Here is a 17,376-nt window from a genome sequence, read left to right as displayed (position 1 = left end):
CTATACAACTTCTATATACTCTCTATTAAAATCTCTATTTAATTAAAAAAACAAAATATTCCAAACTAGAAGATTCACAGCGCCGATAGGAAAGTTTTTAATTTGAGGCGGTCAAACATTGTCAATTGTTAAGATTTGCCAGTTTTAAGAATCTGTAGTGTAGGTCTCGTTTGATACCTGTTCGTATGGCCGTGGAAATGATATCCCTGGCAGCGCGGCGGCGGCTGTCTTCGCCCGCACGTTCCTCTGCTAGTTTTGCCATAGAGTTCTGTAGACTCCTGTTAAACATTCATTTTCATTTGATATACCATTGAAATCACAATGACGTGAACCTGTCTAATGAAAGCTGAAAGTAAAAATAGGGGGATGGGCGACAGAGTTTTTGAACGGGATCGCAACGTTTTACCGGATATCTCATATAGAGAACATACATAGATGTAATTAGATACTACTAATTATGTCTCCACTTCAGATGGTTTCTGAATTTAAATGATATTGAAAAAAGGTTTAAAACAAATCATCAAAATCTGAGTGGCCCTTGAGGACTTCCGAGGAAAAGACTTCCGACTATATGACCTTTAAGGGCGAATACACGTCTTATGTGTATAATGTGACTTTTAGGTCGGAGACATTTTGCTTTTGGAACAAGTCGTAGGATAAAGTCGACTTAACGCATACGCTGCCTTATTACCGGCTTTGCGAATGTTCGCGATGAAGCTAATTTTCCTACCAAAGATTACACCCAAATACTTTTTTGCCAAGGGATGGGGTGCTCGTAAACGGCAATTTAGGTCTATCGGAGTATGTGGGCAGATTTTATTTTGGACTTTTCAAACTGCGTGCTGTGAGTGGCTGGCTGTATAAACTCACCTTCTCGCGTCTTGCAGCACGACGGCCGGGTCGAGCGGCGGGCCGCTGTGCGCGGGCTCACTCTCTGTCTTTTTCACTCCACCACGATTCATCTCCTCCATTGGTGTTTGGGGCGATTGCTTATACAATAAACATGATTTTTAAAAAGCTTATTGTTTTAGCCGCGTCCACAGAACACCAATCCACACTTAGTACTTTAAATTCAAAAGGATATGTCTTGCGTTTTAGTTGAACCGATTTTGATAAAATATTGTATAGAGATAGCTTGCATTCCGGAAACAGAGATAGGCTACTTTTATCCCGAAAAATCAGTGTTCTCACGGGATTTTCAAAGCCCATCCTCTTAAACTAAAAAATTTGCACCCAGTATTGCATTGCAACATTACATGCAGCATTCATCAAACATCGTATTTTATTGGAGTGGACGCAGCTCTAACAACGCAATATTTTATGATATTTCATTAATTCCTATTCTCAGTTTGGACGCATTATACTTTATTTTAATCGGTCAAAAAGGCATCACCGAGAAAATTGGGGTTCTTATACTTACCGGTGCAGGTTCAATGCCAATCTGCTGCAGCCGCACAGTGGTATTGTCCGGAGACTTCAGCGTCAACTCACGATCCTCACTCTGTGCCTTTGGCTTCGCAATCTTGGACACTGCAAACAAAAATAACCTAGTGCTGGATCCTGATATTGGTATAGAAAGGATCACTCTTCTGTAGCTTTAGAATCCATTGCTGTTGCTAGCTTTTGATTAGTGAACACACACGCCAAGGTCGCACATCGTAGGCCGACTTAGGTAGGTCAAGTAATTGGTTTCAGATTTGTTCTACTGAATTTAAGTTATTTGTTGAATAATTGAATAAATAAGTTTAAAAAGTGGGATCATTCAACTTAATTTGTCCCATGTGAATTTAAACTCTTTTTACAGACAGCGGGATATTTTTAACCGCTGAAATTTCGTGCTCTCCGCGGCACGAGATTCTGGTGATGATCTTTCTGACAATATGTTGCAGGAGTCTAAACTAACCTGGCTTAGTAATATTGCGCTTGATTTCAGGGGCCGCAGTGAGAGAGGCGCGGCGTTCGAACTGCTCCTTGAAGCTGCCCACGTGGCCGCCGATAGACAGTTTCTTGGGCTTGGCGGGCGAGGCGGGCGCGGGCTGGGCCAGCGACAGCGAGGTCATCTTGTCCGCGGTCGACGACACCGATAGCGGTTTGGGTTCTTCGGCCTAGTTGTAAAAAGAAAGATCTTGTAACTAGGGTTGTAACGGATATTCGTATCCGTGTGCGCACTGTAACTGTAAATTTTGACATTATATCTATCTGTCTTTTCGAATTTATCGAAATAACGCGAATTACGCTTACATTTGCTGGACCGTTCTGCCACAGAGGAGAAGTGGTTCTGCGTTCTGTCTATACATATATGTCTTTATAATAGACTTGTGCTTTTTAAGAAGTATAGACACTTAGTACCTTTGGCTCCTCCAATTTCTCCGTCCTTTCGTCAGCTTTAGGCGGCGATGATTTCTTCCTGATGACGAGTTTTGGTTTAGGCTTGTCCTTTGGTTCCTCTTCCTTTGGCACGTCGGAGCTCATGTCCGCGGGCGGCTCGCTCGCCGGCTCGGGCGGCATGGTCGGCGCGGGGGATATCGTCATAGTTGCTGACGACCTTAGAGTAGGCTGCGTTAACTGTAACTATAACACGTATTTATTTACAATTATATTTTTTTAAATTCCATTACAAGAAAGCCCTTGACTGCAATCTTATCTGGCGGTAAGTAATGAAACACTATTCAGAAACTAAGGTTCATTAATTCAACGTAATCATCGAGGACTGCATATACATAAGTCACACTGATGTACCTGTGCAGAATTTTTTCTTTCAAATGGCGCGAAAATATCTCAGCCAATCACAGCGCGCGTCCTTAACGTCAAGCAATAAGGTATGTATTTCTTTGGTGTACATTCGGTTTTATTTAGCATTAGGGTGCGATTTTTGCCGATGCGACTTATTAAAGTGATAGCAATGTACACGTTAACAATAACTTACCGAGTCTTCTGGTTCTTGTTCCGGCGGCGGCGACGCTTGCCTCGCGTCTTCCTCCGGCAAGGCGGGCGATAAAGGTGCTACGCTGGCACAACTAAAAGAAATTAAATTTTAGCGAATTCTATAATTTTTCGTAACTTCAAGGTGATTTGGTCTTTATGCGCCTATGTTTAAACCGTAATTCTAATCGGCAATAACTCATAACCACAATGGGCATTAAAACCATAATATTTGCTACTTATATGACGCAGCGAATCAAGCGTAGTTTGCTTCACAAAAACTGGCAACGCTAAGTTTTTCTGGTTTTGAGTTTGCAATAAAGTCGGAAACAACATTAGCAAAATCTAATAAAAACAAAATCTGAGAATTAAAAACCAAGGATGATTTCATTTAACCGTTTTCTTGTGGCTGATAATACCAACAAGGGTAATATTGTTCAATCATTTCAGCATATCGCTTCCTTCGAAACGCACATAACAACGAAAAGTTATGAACCCGGGATGGGGCCGTGGATTTTCCAAGTAGGAAGCCAATGTCTCAACTGCTTTTAAGGGTTCCATAGTCCACAAGGACACCTTATAGTGACCGTCTGTCTGTCTGTCTGTAGGTCCGTCCACGGGTATTTTAACTTGGTTACTGCTATTTTATTAGGACATCTATTTCAATTCATGAACTAACCTGGCAACTCGCTCTTTCTTCCTGAGCAGCCCGCTAGCAGACATGGCGGCATCATACTTGCGTTTGTTGTCTGCCGCGGCCACCAGTGTACGCGTTGGTGATGGCTTAATTGCGTCCTCTCCACCCTCTACAAAAATAGAATGACCAATTTATAAACTTAGTTTTTATCTGTAAGTAAAGTCTAAAAGAGTTAGGTTAGTATGAAAATGGATACAGAAAAATTGTCTCTGAAGTTAAATCGCTGGCTAGACATCCTAGGCCTAGTACAAATTGCACATCTCAACGACGTCAAAAGGGTGAAAACGTAAGAGTAATGGATTTAAAATCAGTTTTTTTTATGGTTTGTGTTTATCCATACTTATATTTCATCTACAGCCTCCACCTGAGGTGGAAACTTTGTAAAACAAAAATAGGTATTCCGAATAAATGATTATTACATAATTTACATTTAATGTGGGCGCCAGCTCATACCAGTTGCTTGATAATCCCCTAAGTTTGGTTGCGAGGCTTTGTTAAAACCTACAGAAGTATAATAAAAATTGATCGCGTTGATAATGGTCATTCAGTCGCCATATTTAATAAAATCGCTGCCAATAGCTTTGAATAGCTATTTCTCCGTACGGTAGGGATTGGTACGGGTTCGGAATCGAGTACGTGTTAACCATAGCCCAGCAACCATACTTAGGGGATCATTTAACTTTAACGTTTAATTTCAATACTCGAAATGAATAGACATTGTCAACATGTCCAAACTCGTACTAAGGGTACACATTTGAGAGAAAATATTTTCCGAAAATTTTATGTATTTTATACATATTAGTGGGCTTAGAATAGGCCAATTGATGGAATAAAACTATATTGTAATTCATACCCGCAACAAGTTCAAGAATCCTCTTCTCGGCGGAGTTGCTCGGTTCCACGGCCATTGAAGTGGAACTCGTAAGATCTGTACAGCTCTCTTCTGGACCAAGGTCGGTCTACAAAAATAAAGTTGAACCATAATAATTGCAACTTCTGTAGGCAGTTATTTATTGGTGGAAATAACTATTTTAGATAAATTATTAGATTATATAGAAGACATATGTACCTACGAAAATGTCAATAAAGCACGTGCTACACATTAAGCAAAGCTTTTAACTTTATTGAGATTTGAGATGGGTAGTAAACGCTTTGCACACACCCTCGAACACCGATAATACACATCGTAAAATGTAGTGGAAGCTACGGTTGAGATCTATAGAGCGCACTTTGACTTTGCTCAGACTTAAGACACTGTTAAAATGGGACAGTATTGTATTGCTGGCATAAATCTGTCTTAAGTCTTTCATAATTGTTACTGAAACTTAAGAGGGGTCTATCCGTCACTCGCTTCATACAAACTTAGTTCCAATTTCTTTTGAATATTAAGCAACCAAAGTCCATGAAATTTTTCCAAGACATATTCTAGAAACTAATATCTATGTCTGTGGTTTTCCAGATTTCTGTTAAAATATTCGGTTTTAAAGTTACATGGTCTTAAAAATTTACCTACAAATCTTTGAGCCCCTGTGATTTTAAAACTACATATTTTTAGAAAAATCTAAAACACGACAGACACGCCGAGTGTTATTATAAGCCCCGGCTTATAATAACACTCATAATAGGTTCTACTTACAAAATGAATGAATGACAATTTGCTATGCAAAACAGACTAATTAGTTATTTTTCAAATAATTTGAACAATTCATTACACTTCATGATGTGTCTTTTAAGTGTAGGAATAGATTAAGGCTATCGTTGTCAACGATCCCCCGTCGATTTCCTACGTATGATATTATTGTTCTTATCTCTATCTGCCCTGGTTCGTGCATTCTCGGTTCCTAGATCGGTACATTTGTGATAACTAATTGAAATTGCTGTGATTGGCTGAATTTACCATGTTCTTGCTGCGACAGTGAGTTTGAGCCACTAGCGGAGCAATGTTAGCCGGTCAGAAATGATTGCAATTAGTCAACCTGTTTGACGTCCGTGTTCTGTTTTCAATTACAAAAAAGAAAAAATTGTTGTTGCAATCATCAATTTTAGCAAATAGTGAAAGAGAGTCGGCCAATCAGAGGTCACAACTACCGTCACACTTTCTGTCACACTATGGCAGTAGGCATACCGAGTAATGAAAACAATTTTTAAATTCTGTCTAGGAAGTAGTAGGGTTGCCACCTGCCTCTTTTTGATTTACAGGCTACCACCATCAAAAATACGGGGTTTAGATTTGAAGAAATTTGAAAATTTGAAGTATTTAAAGAAATAGGCGGTAGTTCTCTCTGAAATGCATGGAAAGCCTATTTAGATATTTCAGTTTATTTGTAAGTTTTGTATTTTTTCTCCGTATGTTGCCGTGTCTTGATTGGTGAACTGTGTTTGCAATGTGGTTTTAAATAAAAGATTTATTTATTTAAATAGCTTTTAAAAACTCTTAAGTTTTGTAAAGCAAAATGTTATACATTTCATGCATACAATCTTTTCATTTTAACTTAAAATTACATTTAATTTGTAATTCCACCTTCACAGTATCAATACTATGGCCGTAGCCAGGAATCGATTGCGGGAGAGGTTTTATCAGGGCCGGAACTGAATCCTGTCATGAGGAAAAAAACATTCGCTCAACTTTATGGGCTAATTACCTGGTTAGTGGAATTTCGCCTTTCAATTTGACAGTGAGATAAAATACAACAATAAAAAATCGCGAGCGCAGTGAGCGTAAGTGTTTTTGGTTCAATACAGAAAAAATTAAAGTGAAAGGGAAACGAGTTTAGCCATAGCAAGATTATATTTTTAAAGCTTCCTATCCATACTAATATTACGAATACGACAGTATATCTATTTGCCTATCTATTTGTTACCCTTTCACGGCCCATCTTCTTTACCAAAATTTTGGTACTTACTATTCAGAGGTAACTTGCATCCCAGACATTTTTTTTTAGGCGGCTTTTTAGCCCGGAAAATCCCCCACGGAATTTTTAAAAATCTAAATTCATGCAAACGAAATTGCGGGGTTTACACCAAGTAATACAAATTCAAAGCGCGAGTGAAGTGAGCGCGAAATGTTTGATATATTTCCAAAAAAAATTGGTAAGCAAATGCAAGAAATAGTGTAAGTATTATTTTAGGCTTAGGTTTTTGACGGCTTCCCAGGCGCAGTCGCCATTTCTAAATTTCTGGTCTGATGGGAGGCTTCGGTCATGGCTAGTTATATGGTTACTATGGCCCTAACGGCCAAGAAATTAGACTGCATCATCACTTACCACTAGAAAAGATTAAAGTCACGGGCTAACTTGTATAAAAAAGGCTTACATCCTCAAACCAAGCCCCGCTGCCTTGGCTACGACCATGATCAATATCGAGTGGGTTTCGGCTACGCATTGCCGCAAAAGGAAAATATTCTTTCTACTGGACATAACGTCAGTGTTTGATTTCGCCAGCCAGCTGCTGCTGAATTTGTAAAAAACCGGCCAAGTGCGAGTCAGACCCACGCACCGAGGGTTCCGTATTCGGGTATTTTTTCCGACATTTTACTCGAGAAATCAAAAACTGTTATGCATTAAAAAAATATGCATAAAAATAAATAAAAATCTGTTTTAGAATGAACAGGTAAAGCCCTTTCAAATGATAACCCACTTGATATATGTAGTTATCTTACTTTGAAAATTGAAAATACTAATATTTGTTCATGAGCACATGAAAGACGGATAGAAGGACAGATGGACAGACGGACAGACAGAAAGACTGACAGACTGACAGACAACGGAGTGATCCTATAAGAGTTCTTTTTTGCTTTTGAGTTACGGAACCCTAAAAATATTTAGTTTTATTTGCCCCGTATTTTATTTTCATAATTACAGGTTTCTGTATCCTGAAATACGGGGTAACTAGTAAAATACGGGGCCTCTGGCAACCCTGTTCGGAAAACACTGTCACATTCAAGTTAATGTCAAATATTTTGTTTTCAATTACAGAAAGCTGCATCAATCATTATTACAATATTTTCTTTATTGTGATTGGCTGAAATTTTGAGTTTGAGCCAATAAACAGACTGTTTGCCAATTAAACGTCATAACAATATAAATGCCAGAAAGTTTAACCAAATAAAACAAACTTAATGAGAACCTAGTGAGAATGCAAACGGCACACAATTTATAATACATATTATGTTAGTCGTATATAATAGATATTATAGTAGTCGTTCACTTTGGTAATAGTCAGATTGTCATCAGTAAAATTGATATTGGTTGATGTATCGTAAATTATTGTTTCGGTGACAAATATTTTTATTATCTATTTATCTTTGAACAGAATGGAATAGAATGAAATGGAATGGAATACAATGATAAATTTTTATTCCTGTAAACTTTTAGGTAAACTTCAAAGTGTTTTTGGATGGTCAGAAAAATTTACCACTGGTTCGGAATGCCGTTCCTACGTTTTCTAGGGTTTCGTACCTCAAAATGAAAAACGGAACTCTTATAGGATCACTTTGTTGTCTATCTGTCTGTCTGTCGTGTGTGTCAAGAAAACCTCTAGGGTACCCGTTGACTCAAAACCATGAAATTTGGCAGGTAACCTAACTGCGTAATTTTGGGTAGTTTTTTTAATCGATAAAGAAAGTTTGCGACATTGTTCAATAAAAAATTTGGATTCCAACTCCTCAATCCTGATGTTGCAGGGGACCTGACTACTAAAGCTAATGGGATTTAAAAAGTGTCGATTATTAATTGATATTGAAGGTATCTATACCAAGTAAACACTTTGTCGTTGACCTCAACCCTGATGCTGTAAGAAATTGCATTCCTAAATCCTGGTGATCCCTCGGGATTTGAAAAGGATCATCCGTTTAAATATTCTTACGTGATACAGAAACAAGTTGCATCCCGGGGACCGGCTATTACGGAGAGGCAACTTTTGTTCTGGGAAATGAAAGGATCGGGATTTTTAAAAACCTAAATCCACGCGAGCGAAGCTGTGGGCATTAGCTAGTTGTAAATATATTTAAAAGCTACTATAAGATAATAGATAAGGTACTTATTTCCTTATATTTTTATTGTATGGCAGCGCGCGGTTTTAAATTATAAATTGCACGTCCTGTCCTTTTCTGTAATACATTTTTCTCTCAATATCTACCGCTTTATCTCATAGCAAGAGTCCGTAAGACATAATACAGTGAAAATAGGCAAAATATACAATTTTTGCAGTTTCCACGTCAGTACCTGTCGAATTTTTCTAACAGTGTAAGCAGCAGAGCTGAGTTTACCATCAAGTGTTGATATGTGGGTGTTCCATCTAACATTATACCGAGAAACACGGGGTTCTCCTTTATTTTCAACATATGATTATTTATCAATGAACTTATGTCATTTAAGGTCCTGGTATTGGGCAGTGTGAATTCAACACACTTAGATTTCTTTGCATTTGGAAGTAAATTGTTAGCAATAAATCAGAGAGTGACCTGTGATATGGCATTACATATAGTATACATTGTCAAAAATTATAATATTAAAGCTGTGCGTATTGCGTGAGGAATAGGTTGCAAGAGAGTTGCAACTTGCAGGGTTTGATGCATGCGCTATTGCCAGCAAACATGAGACATATTTTTATCTACAGGCAACGTCTGAGTAGGTAACGCATACGTCTAACGCAAGTTGAAATGTACCAGTGTATTTAGTTAGACCTATCGACAAGTTTGGAGTTGGGTGCAGTCTAAATGTGGCCCGTGTGTTTAGACTGTCAGTTTCTGTCAGTTTCACGTGTCGTCCCCCGCACTTCACCACCCCGCTTGCACAAATCGAGACAGCACGAAATTTTCAAGATTTCTGGGTGTAATTTCTGGTTTTCGTAGTTCCCACACAATTATAACAATATAAAATATATAACGATAATTTTTTTACTACATAATATTCATTAAATTTTCTAGGTCTGTGGTTTTTCCAAATTTCATTAAATTGCTCCATTGTCTAGAAAAACGAGCACAAAGTTGGGCCTTTTTTTAAAGAAAAATACAAATCTTTGAGCCCCTGTAATTTTAAAACTACATATTATTAGAAAAATCTAAAACACCACAGACACAGATATTAGTTTCTAGACTATGTCTGCAAAATTTCATGGACTTTGGTTGCTTAATATTCAAATGAAATGGGAACTACGATTGTATGGAGTAAGTGACGGAGAGAGTCCTGTTAACTAACCGTCTCTTTTCCTTTTTTTATAAATTGACCTGTCAATGATGAGAATTGTACCTCATGTATTCAACGACACGTAATCTTTACCTATAATAATCTGTACTTTTCCGACAAAATTATTATTTAAAGCATTTTAAGATTTAAATGATATGTTGCCACAATCCTAGAGGTACGTTAAATGCCAAGATCTTAACAGAATTAGAACGTGGAGTTGACCATAAAATAAGTTTGAAGTATACTGTGGTCTGAATCCCAAACTCATTTTTTTAAGTAGGTATTCTTTTTTATGTAATGTTATTTTGGGAGCGACTAGTGAGGCGAAAACTTAAATCGTAAAAGTATATGGAGTAACTATGTTGTATGAAATAAATTTTGTGAAGAATAAAAACCTCTAAATAAAGAACCTCTAAATAGAGGCAGAATTACGATTTTCCAAATTAGTCCCCTAATAAAGATTATCTTTGGCTCAATTCTGCTCAGATTCTGCTATCTGTCTAGACTATTCCCACGCAGGGTGAATATAGCACACCTTGCGGACATCGCCCGTAATACATATAGTATGCCTTGTATCTAGGTTGCTCATAATTCAAAGAATAAAAAATTTAACTATACTTATAAAATTTTACTGAAACACTGACAAGATGTAAGACAAAAAGTGCATATAACGGTAACGGTGTGTAACGGTACGCGCAATATCGGGTTTTTGAAAGTGAGTAGGCAAAAGGTTTCTATCATTATCATATTGTAAGTAAAAATATATTTATAGATTTAAAGCTCTATTTTTACTTACTACATGGTAATGAGTAATAACACACACACTTGGTAATTGGAGACAACTTGATAAAAGATTAGCGGCCTCAAGTTATGTGTTTTGTCTGGTGGTCATTTTAATAAATACGGATGAATGTAACGTGAACGTTCTGAGTTACTCTCCAGTCACGCCTTAAGAAATTTTCAATGAGTATTACCTATGCAGGAATACTGTTGAAGCTAGAGGGCACCGCGGGGTACTTTAAAATACCTCGATTAGGATAAGCATTGTTTAAAAGAAGTATTTTAAAGTCTTGAAAAAGGAGCTACTCTCAAGTATTTCCTGAAGAAGTTTTAGTTTAATATGTGTTAACTGTTGTTACCTGTGCAGGAACAACCACACTGTTGGAGCTGGATGGCGCCGCGGGCGCTAGCGACAGCAGCAAGTCGAGGCGCACCGGCGTCTCTGCCGCCAAAGCTTCCGCCATCTCCAGGCACGACGTCTCACATCCCATGTTCACCCAACTGCGGAACAACAAAATTGTTAACTAGCAATAACTTAAAATGGGGGCCAGGGAAGTTGAAAGTATGCAACAATCGATTTTAAAATATCTGAGTTTCAGTATCAAGCAAGCTCTTCGTCCGTTCTTAATGCCTCGACTCACTCAATACCTAATATGTGACGAACAAATGGAATAGTTTACCTATCATAGTTTTGCAGTTAAAATTTTTTTAATTGTAGTTTATACCATGTACAGGCCAAGCTGTGGCTCTAAAAACTAACTACTCAAGACTAAAAGCCCTTTTGCGTTAGAGTTTCTCCAGTAGACGTTCGTCGAAAGAATGCGTAGCACAAACGCTGTCACAACGCGACTTCCGCGCCGCATTCACACTCGAACGCGGCGTTTACGCTACGCTGGCGTTCGACAAACGCCTACGCTGTAGAAACGCTAATGTGAACGGGCTTGAAAAGCAAAATCTACTGAAAACAACATTTGGCAACAATGAAGAAGATTCGGCAAGATACTCAGTAGTTCTATATGACTTACTTTGTCTACTTATCATTATTTAAATAGAGAAAAAATACTTACGGATTATCACAAATGTATGCAATATCGGCTCTCTTTAATGGATCCACCGTTAACATGTCCCGAATGAGTGGTGATGCAGCTGCAAAATAATGAAATACAATTTATTGTTACAGTTATTGCTTCAAGATTTTAAATAGAGATGAATTGTTTATCTCATAGTATAAAAAAAAAAGTTTGTGTGTTGGTTTGTTCGTTTCCTATGAATTCATGCATCGTACATCTGATCAAGTTGAAATTTTGTAAGTAAAGTTATTGTTGACATTTGCTAAAAATTACTGACAGCGTCATCAACGCACACCTTATGTGGTGCGTACGTCGCATCGCAAAGCATGGCATGCCTTCCGCATTAGCTAGTAGATACTAGACTATAAAAATTGTGTTTGAAATGGCGATATACATACTTGACGGGTTTTTAGGTTCGTAATAATCTCCATTGCTTATCTGCCTAACCAGACGTTTGAAGTTTGAGCCATCGAATGGCATGGCTCCGTAGACTAGAGTATATAGCAGGACACCTAATGACCAGCAATCCACCTGTGAAGCGGAATTTTGTTTGACTTTAGTCTCTAAGTTAAGCATACTTAATTGGCATACCTTACGCAACGTATATTTCGTCGTCATAGTAGGTAAGCTACCGATGTTTTAATCGCGATTATTTTTCTAAAACGTTGTAAACGCTAGCAGCCTATCAATAAATGTTTAAAATAGCAGACATATTTTGATTAAAAATGGGTGAATACTGATATTAAGAATATTTATTTAAAGTATAGTCAATTGTATACTTGCGCGCGGACCTAACTAACAAATAGAAAACAAAAAGAGAAGTTGATTTTATGGACTAAAAACATCAAAACTACCACATTTATAATATTAGTAAAAACTAAAATAAGAATCTTCATTTACCTCGGGTCCAATATACGGCGTTCCTTTAACTATTTCTGGTGATGCGTACAGAGGTGATCCACAAAATGTGGATAATAATGACGTCTCTTTGAAAACATTTGAAAGTCCAAAATCAGCTATCTGGAAACACGTTTTTATCATTAAATATTTTCTTTTAATTAAAAATAGCAAGCAGACGAGCAGGCGGGTCATCTGATGTCCAGTGATTACGCCCATAAACATTTGCAGCACCAGAGGAACCGCCGCGCCGATGCGTTACCATTATGCTCACCATTGAATTTATTTTACTACAATTCATTAGAGCCACTTTAACTGTCCACTTTTGTCATTTCTAAGTTATTAAGTAACTCACACTTACATTAGGAAATATTTTTATATCCAAAGTTGTCTTTCCATAACAAATATAATATTATTGTTTTGTATGTTTTATAACCTTAATAAACCTTAAATATCAGTATAATATATTTTTTAACCAAGCTAAACGACAAGGTTGTCTCTACTAGGTAAATAACACACAATATATTATACGACTGTCAAAAATGACCTATAAATTGGCTCTACATACATACATAGCATAGATGTACCCACCTTAGCACTGCCAGTGTCGTCAAGCAAAACATTTTCTAACTTTAAATCTCTATGACAGATTTTGTGTATATGACAATAATAAACAGCTGTTGCAATCTGCCGGAATAACCTGTAATTATGACAGACATTAAACATGGGTATACGTGAGACATCCTTATACATTGGTTGCTATGCCTGACCTTCTGGCTTCGTCTTCTTCTAATACTTTTTTTTGGCTGAGGTAGTCGTAAAGTTCACCACCTGAACAATACTCCATTACTAGAATCATTTTTTCACTGTTTTCGAATACTGAAAATAAAAAAGGTTTTTAATAAACAACAAGACAGATATTTGTATAGTAGAGAGGATGAGAGGTGTTGCTGTAAGAAGAATATACTTAGGTTGGCCAATGAAGTAAGACCTGTTGGATTCCTGAGGTATCGATGGTTGGACGAAGCAAGCAAAGATCAGTGTGCTTAGTGTAAGATTTTCATCTTTCAAGTGCAACGTTGATAGAATTAGAGAATGGAAACACAATAACGTGAGTGTTAAATGGATCTAAAATTCCTTAATTTAAAGTCGAAATTTCAGTACCATCGATTTTAATTTCACAACTTTTTCGCTTGGAGCGTTGGCTGTAGATGTATGTATAAACATATGCTTAAAAACAGGGCAGTTAAGGTCAATTTTACTTTAATGCTAAACTGTTTCGGCGCTTGAATTCTATCAACATTTGAGATATAAAATCTTATACTCTACTGCAAGCTCTTAGAAGATACGATTGGCGTGAAACGGCGCAGGACAGTCATGAGTGACAGGAGTGCCAGACACCAAAATCATTGTTCGCTCTGCCAAGATCGTCTTGTGTTGCTTAACCATCATTAAGTGATAACTAACATAACAACGACATAAACGCAATGTGACTTACTCTTGTACACAATCTCTAAAGTCTAAACTAAACTAAAATAGCAGATATAAATCTATTGCTATCCCTCTCATAAAGTTCTCTATGGAAAAGGACAGCTCTAGATTTAGACCTATCAGTTTAGTTTCCAGATTGTGTGCAACAGAATCAGCCACAATGACGTCAACGCTAGACAAAAATTTACCTACACAAATTATTATGTGAACAGTATATTTTAATTGTGTGTGGTTTAGTTGGCTAATAGTAATAAACTTGGCCCTAGACGACAATATATTATCTTCCTGCCATAATAATTATGATAATTGATAACTACGTAGTTGTTACGCCTAGTATTTTACGATAATCCGTTACTCCTCGAGTTTATACACTCGAGTTTTATATACTCGTTTATGCATACATAAAAACGAAAGTCGTAAGAACAGTTCTTCTACCAGCTACTTTTTATTTTATCTATTAATTTTACATAAATCTTAAGTTTTTTAATTACTAAGCTGTTTTAATTCACGTTTTATCATGTGAAGTCATTGACAAGCCGATCGGAATGAAAACATAAATTCATATGATTTCACCATTTCTAGGGTTCCGTGCAAAAATGATAAAAGCGGAAACCTTACGAACTTCGCATGTATTATGGGAAAATATAATGATGTTTCTAACTAGACTAACACAGTTTTTGATAAATCAGAATAAATAATCTTTTACAAAGAAACTTAGTTATGCAGTGCCGATCAAAGGCTATTTATATGTTTCCTTCCAAGGCACGGAACCTTTAGTGCGCTAGTCTGACTCGCACTTATCTAGTTTTATATTCTCATAAAATAAAATATAAGCAATCAATTAAAAATATCATATAATTACTGCAATAAGCGTTTCACTTTACACGCACTTTACCATTTACCATTAAATAAACGATATTCGAACGTGGCTAGGTGAATATAATTATATACGCATCCTATAAAAAAGAACCGCATGTATTGTGCAATATAAGGCTAGGGGCATATTTAGTGAAAATTCAGCTCGTAAAAAACCGCTTCAATCATTTTATACGCGACAAATCCGAGGGATAATTCCACTTTGACTGTGCAACGTTGTTGCAGCAGTATCAGAATATGCACTTCATACTATACTACATATAAATAAAGATGTGATTGGATAAGATTGCATACAATCGCTGTCTACGGCGTAGTTCGGCCACATAGGAAAAATGCGAGTAGCATCTAAAAAATTACAGGACAGAGATGCCGCGGACGTAGCCCAAGACGAGAAATAATCTCCGTCCGGAAAAAAGAAGCGGGCAACACACCCTTCTGCAATGCACATGTGACTTAGTGGGTATATCTAACATGTGATATGTGGCACAATTTAAAAAATAAAAAACCGGCCAAGTGCGAGTCAGACTCGCGCACTGAGGGTTCCGTACTCGGGTATTTTTCCAACATTTTGCACGATAAATCAAAAACTGTTATACATAAAAATAAATAAAAATCTGTTTTAGAATGTACAGGTAAAGCCATTTCATATGATACCATATGATCACTTGGTATAGTTATCTTACTTTGAAAATTGAAACACTTTTTTTTAATGATGTAACTACAAATTCGCGGTTTTCAGATTTATTCCTGTATTTGTGCTATAAGACCTACCTACCCGCCAAATTTCATGATTCTAGGTCAACGGTAAGTACCCTATAGGTTTCTTGACAGACACGAAGGACAGACAGACAGACAACGAAGTGATCCTATAAGGGTTCCGTTTTTCTTTTTGAGGTACGGAATCCTAATTAACCTATTTTCTTCTCCGTTTAATGCCTCTAACGAACCTAGAGTATGACCTCTAACAGAGAGAAATCGCACAACATCGTGAAGCAAAGCTGAGAACCCGACGCGAAAAGAAGAGTAATCACATGCACAAAGGAAAGTCGACTGGGCAGTCCCAGCCGCGCGGAAAAACGCGCGCTAACGTCGGTGTCGTCGTCCGCATAGATATGGGGCCCTACTAACAATTCCACACAACACATTGGAGTGGATCTCCGCATGCGTTTCTCTGCTATATCTGTATTCTGAACCTTGTTTTAGAAGCCATTGCGTGTATTTGTCAAACAGTGAAAATAATTTCAACCTTCTGCTTTATTACGCCGGTTAAACAGGTTTGCAATAGTTTTCATGATTAACGTCATAAAGTACATTTAAATAAACTCACACTCTCTTGATACAACGATAAGGTAATAAATATCGTTCAGTAATAATTCCACAACGCACCACATTCTTACTGCTCTCAAGTAATGCAATTGCTTACTCACGATTACGATTCTTGGTGTTTTAACAATTTCAAACTACGTCGCGGTAATTTGGTCCCGTAAATCCCAACGTTCTGATTACTTTACGAAAGCTTTTTTGAATTAAGAGGATAAAATATCGTTAAAATATCCGAATCCCAGGTATAACACAGTAAAAGTATGTGGCAATCTTACAAACCACCATAAAATGCATTTTTCTTAGTAGCTTACTGATTCGTCAACTTGTGACAACTATCACCCCTACCGCACCGCTCCACTACCGCAAAACCTACTCGGTTATGCGCTATACCTATAGTATGTACTTCGGCCGATGTCTGGTGTGTTAGTAACTAAAATAAATCATAGAGTACTTAATACCTTCATAAATATGTACAATATTTGGATGCCTGACGGAAGACATAATTTGCACTTCTCTTCGTATACGTATAAGGTCTGCCTCGGTTTCAATTTTGCACTTTTTAATCGTCTTGATAGCCACTTCCTGTCCAGTTTTCTTATTGATTCCGAGTTGCACCTTGCCGTATGTGCCTTGACCTAATTTTCTGACTATATCAAACCTGAAACAACACAAGTACATACAGTAGGTAAATAAATAGAATATAATTACGTTGATAATAATGAATACGACAATTATGGTAGAAATAGGTACCTATAAGCTAAATTGTGTACCTACGTGCTAAAAATTTTAGTAATTTTAATTGAATTGAAAGTAATAGAACTTTTATATAAATAGGTAACTATAAAGCCTTTAGTCCAGTAAAATCTAGTAGAAACCGCATCTAGTCTAATATCGAGTAAAAACCGAAAATAAGATCTTAGTAAAGTAATCCTTAAGCAAAAGATTTCTTTGATAAATAAATCTTCTGATAAAGACATTAACATGGCGCTTTATCATCAGATCAAATAAAGGCGTAATAAACACCCACAGATGCAAAGTGAAAAACAAACTATTAAACATTTTACATAGGATTGTTAATGTGAACGTGCAAATTGAAGCACAAAAGTTATGGACCTCTAATATTTACTTACTCGGG

General features: G+C 37.1%; 1 protein-coding gene across 10 annotated transcripts in view; it reads right to left on the bottom strand.

Moving 5' to 3' along the window:
• Positions 1-17,376, bottom strand: part of LOC123867156 (NUAK family SNF1-like kinase 1) — a 47,426-nt gene that overhangs the window by 11,363 nt on the left and 18,687 nt on the right. For all 10 annotated transcript variants that reach the window (XM_045909051.1, XM_045909052.1, XM_045909050.1 and 7 more), the window contains exons 3-17: positions 16,700-16,899; positions 13,322-13,430; positions 13,143-13,251; positions 12,555-12,674; positions 12,053-12,185; positions 11,652-11,730; positions 10,944-11,085; positions 4,473-4,578; positions 3,602-3,728; positions 2,927-3,017; positions 2,350-2,571; positions 1,904-2,105; positions 1,421-1,530; positions 871-989; positions 178-278 (exon numbers count right to left, since the gene is read on the bottom strand). In XM_045909051.1, the coding sequence (XP_045765007.1) occupies positions 178-278; positions 871-989; positions 1,421-1,530; positions 1,904-2,105; positions 2,350-2,571; positions 2,927-3,017; positions 3,602-3,728; positions 4,473-4,578; positions 10,944-11,085; positions 11,652-11,730; positions 12,053-12,185; positions 12,555-12,674; positions 13,143-13,251; positions 13,322-13,430; positions 16,700-16,899 (1,970 nt within the window). The remainder of the gene's footprint in view (positions 1-177; positions 279-870; positions 990-1,420; positions 1,531-1,903; positions 2,106-2,349; positions 2,572-2,926; positions 3,018-3,601; positions 3,729-4,472; positions 4,579-10,943; positions 11,086-11,651; positions 11,731-12,052; positions 12,186-12,554; positions 12,675-13,142; positions 13,252-13,321; positions 13,431-16,699; positions 16,900-17,376) is intronic.

The sequence above is a fragment of the Maniola jurtina genome, chromosome 7 (assembly GCF_905333055.1).
Source record: "Maniola jurtina chromosome 7, ilManJurt1.1, whole genome shotgun sequence".
Taxonomy (NCBI): domain Eukaryota; kingdom Metazoa; phylum Arthropoda; class Insecta; order Lepidoptera; family Nymphalidae; genus Maniola; species Maniola jurtina.
This window is presented reverse-complemented; position numbering and strand designations above follow the sequence as displayed.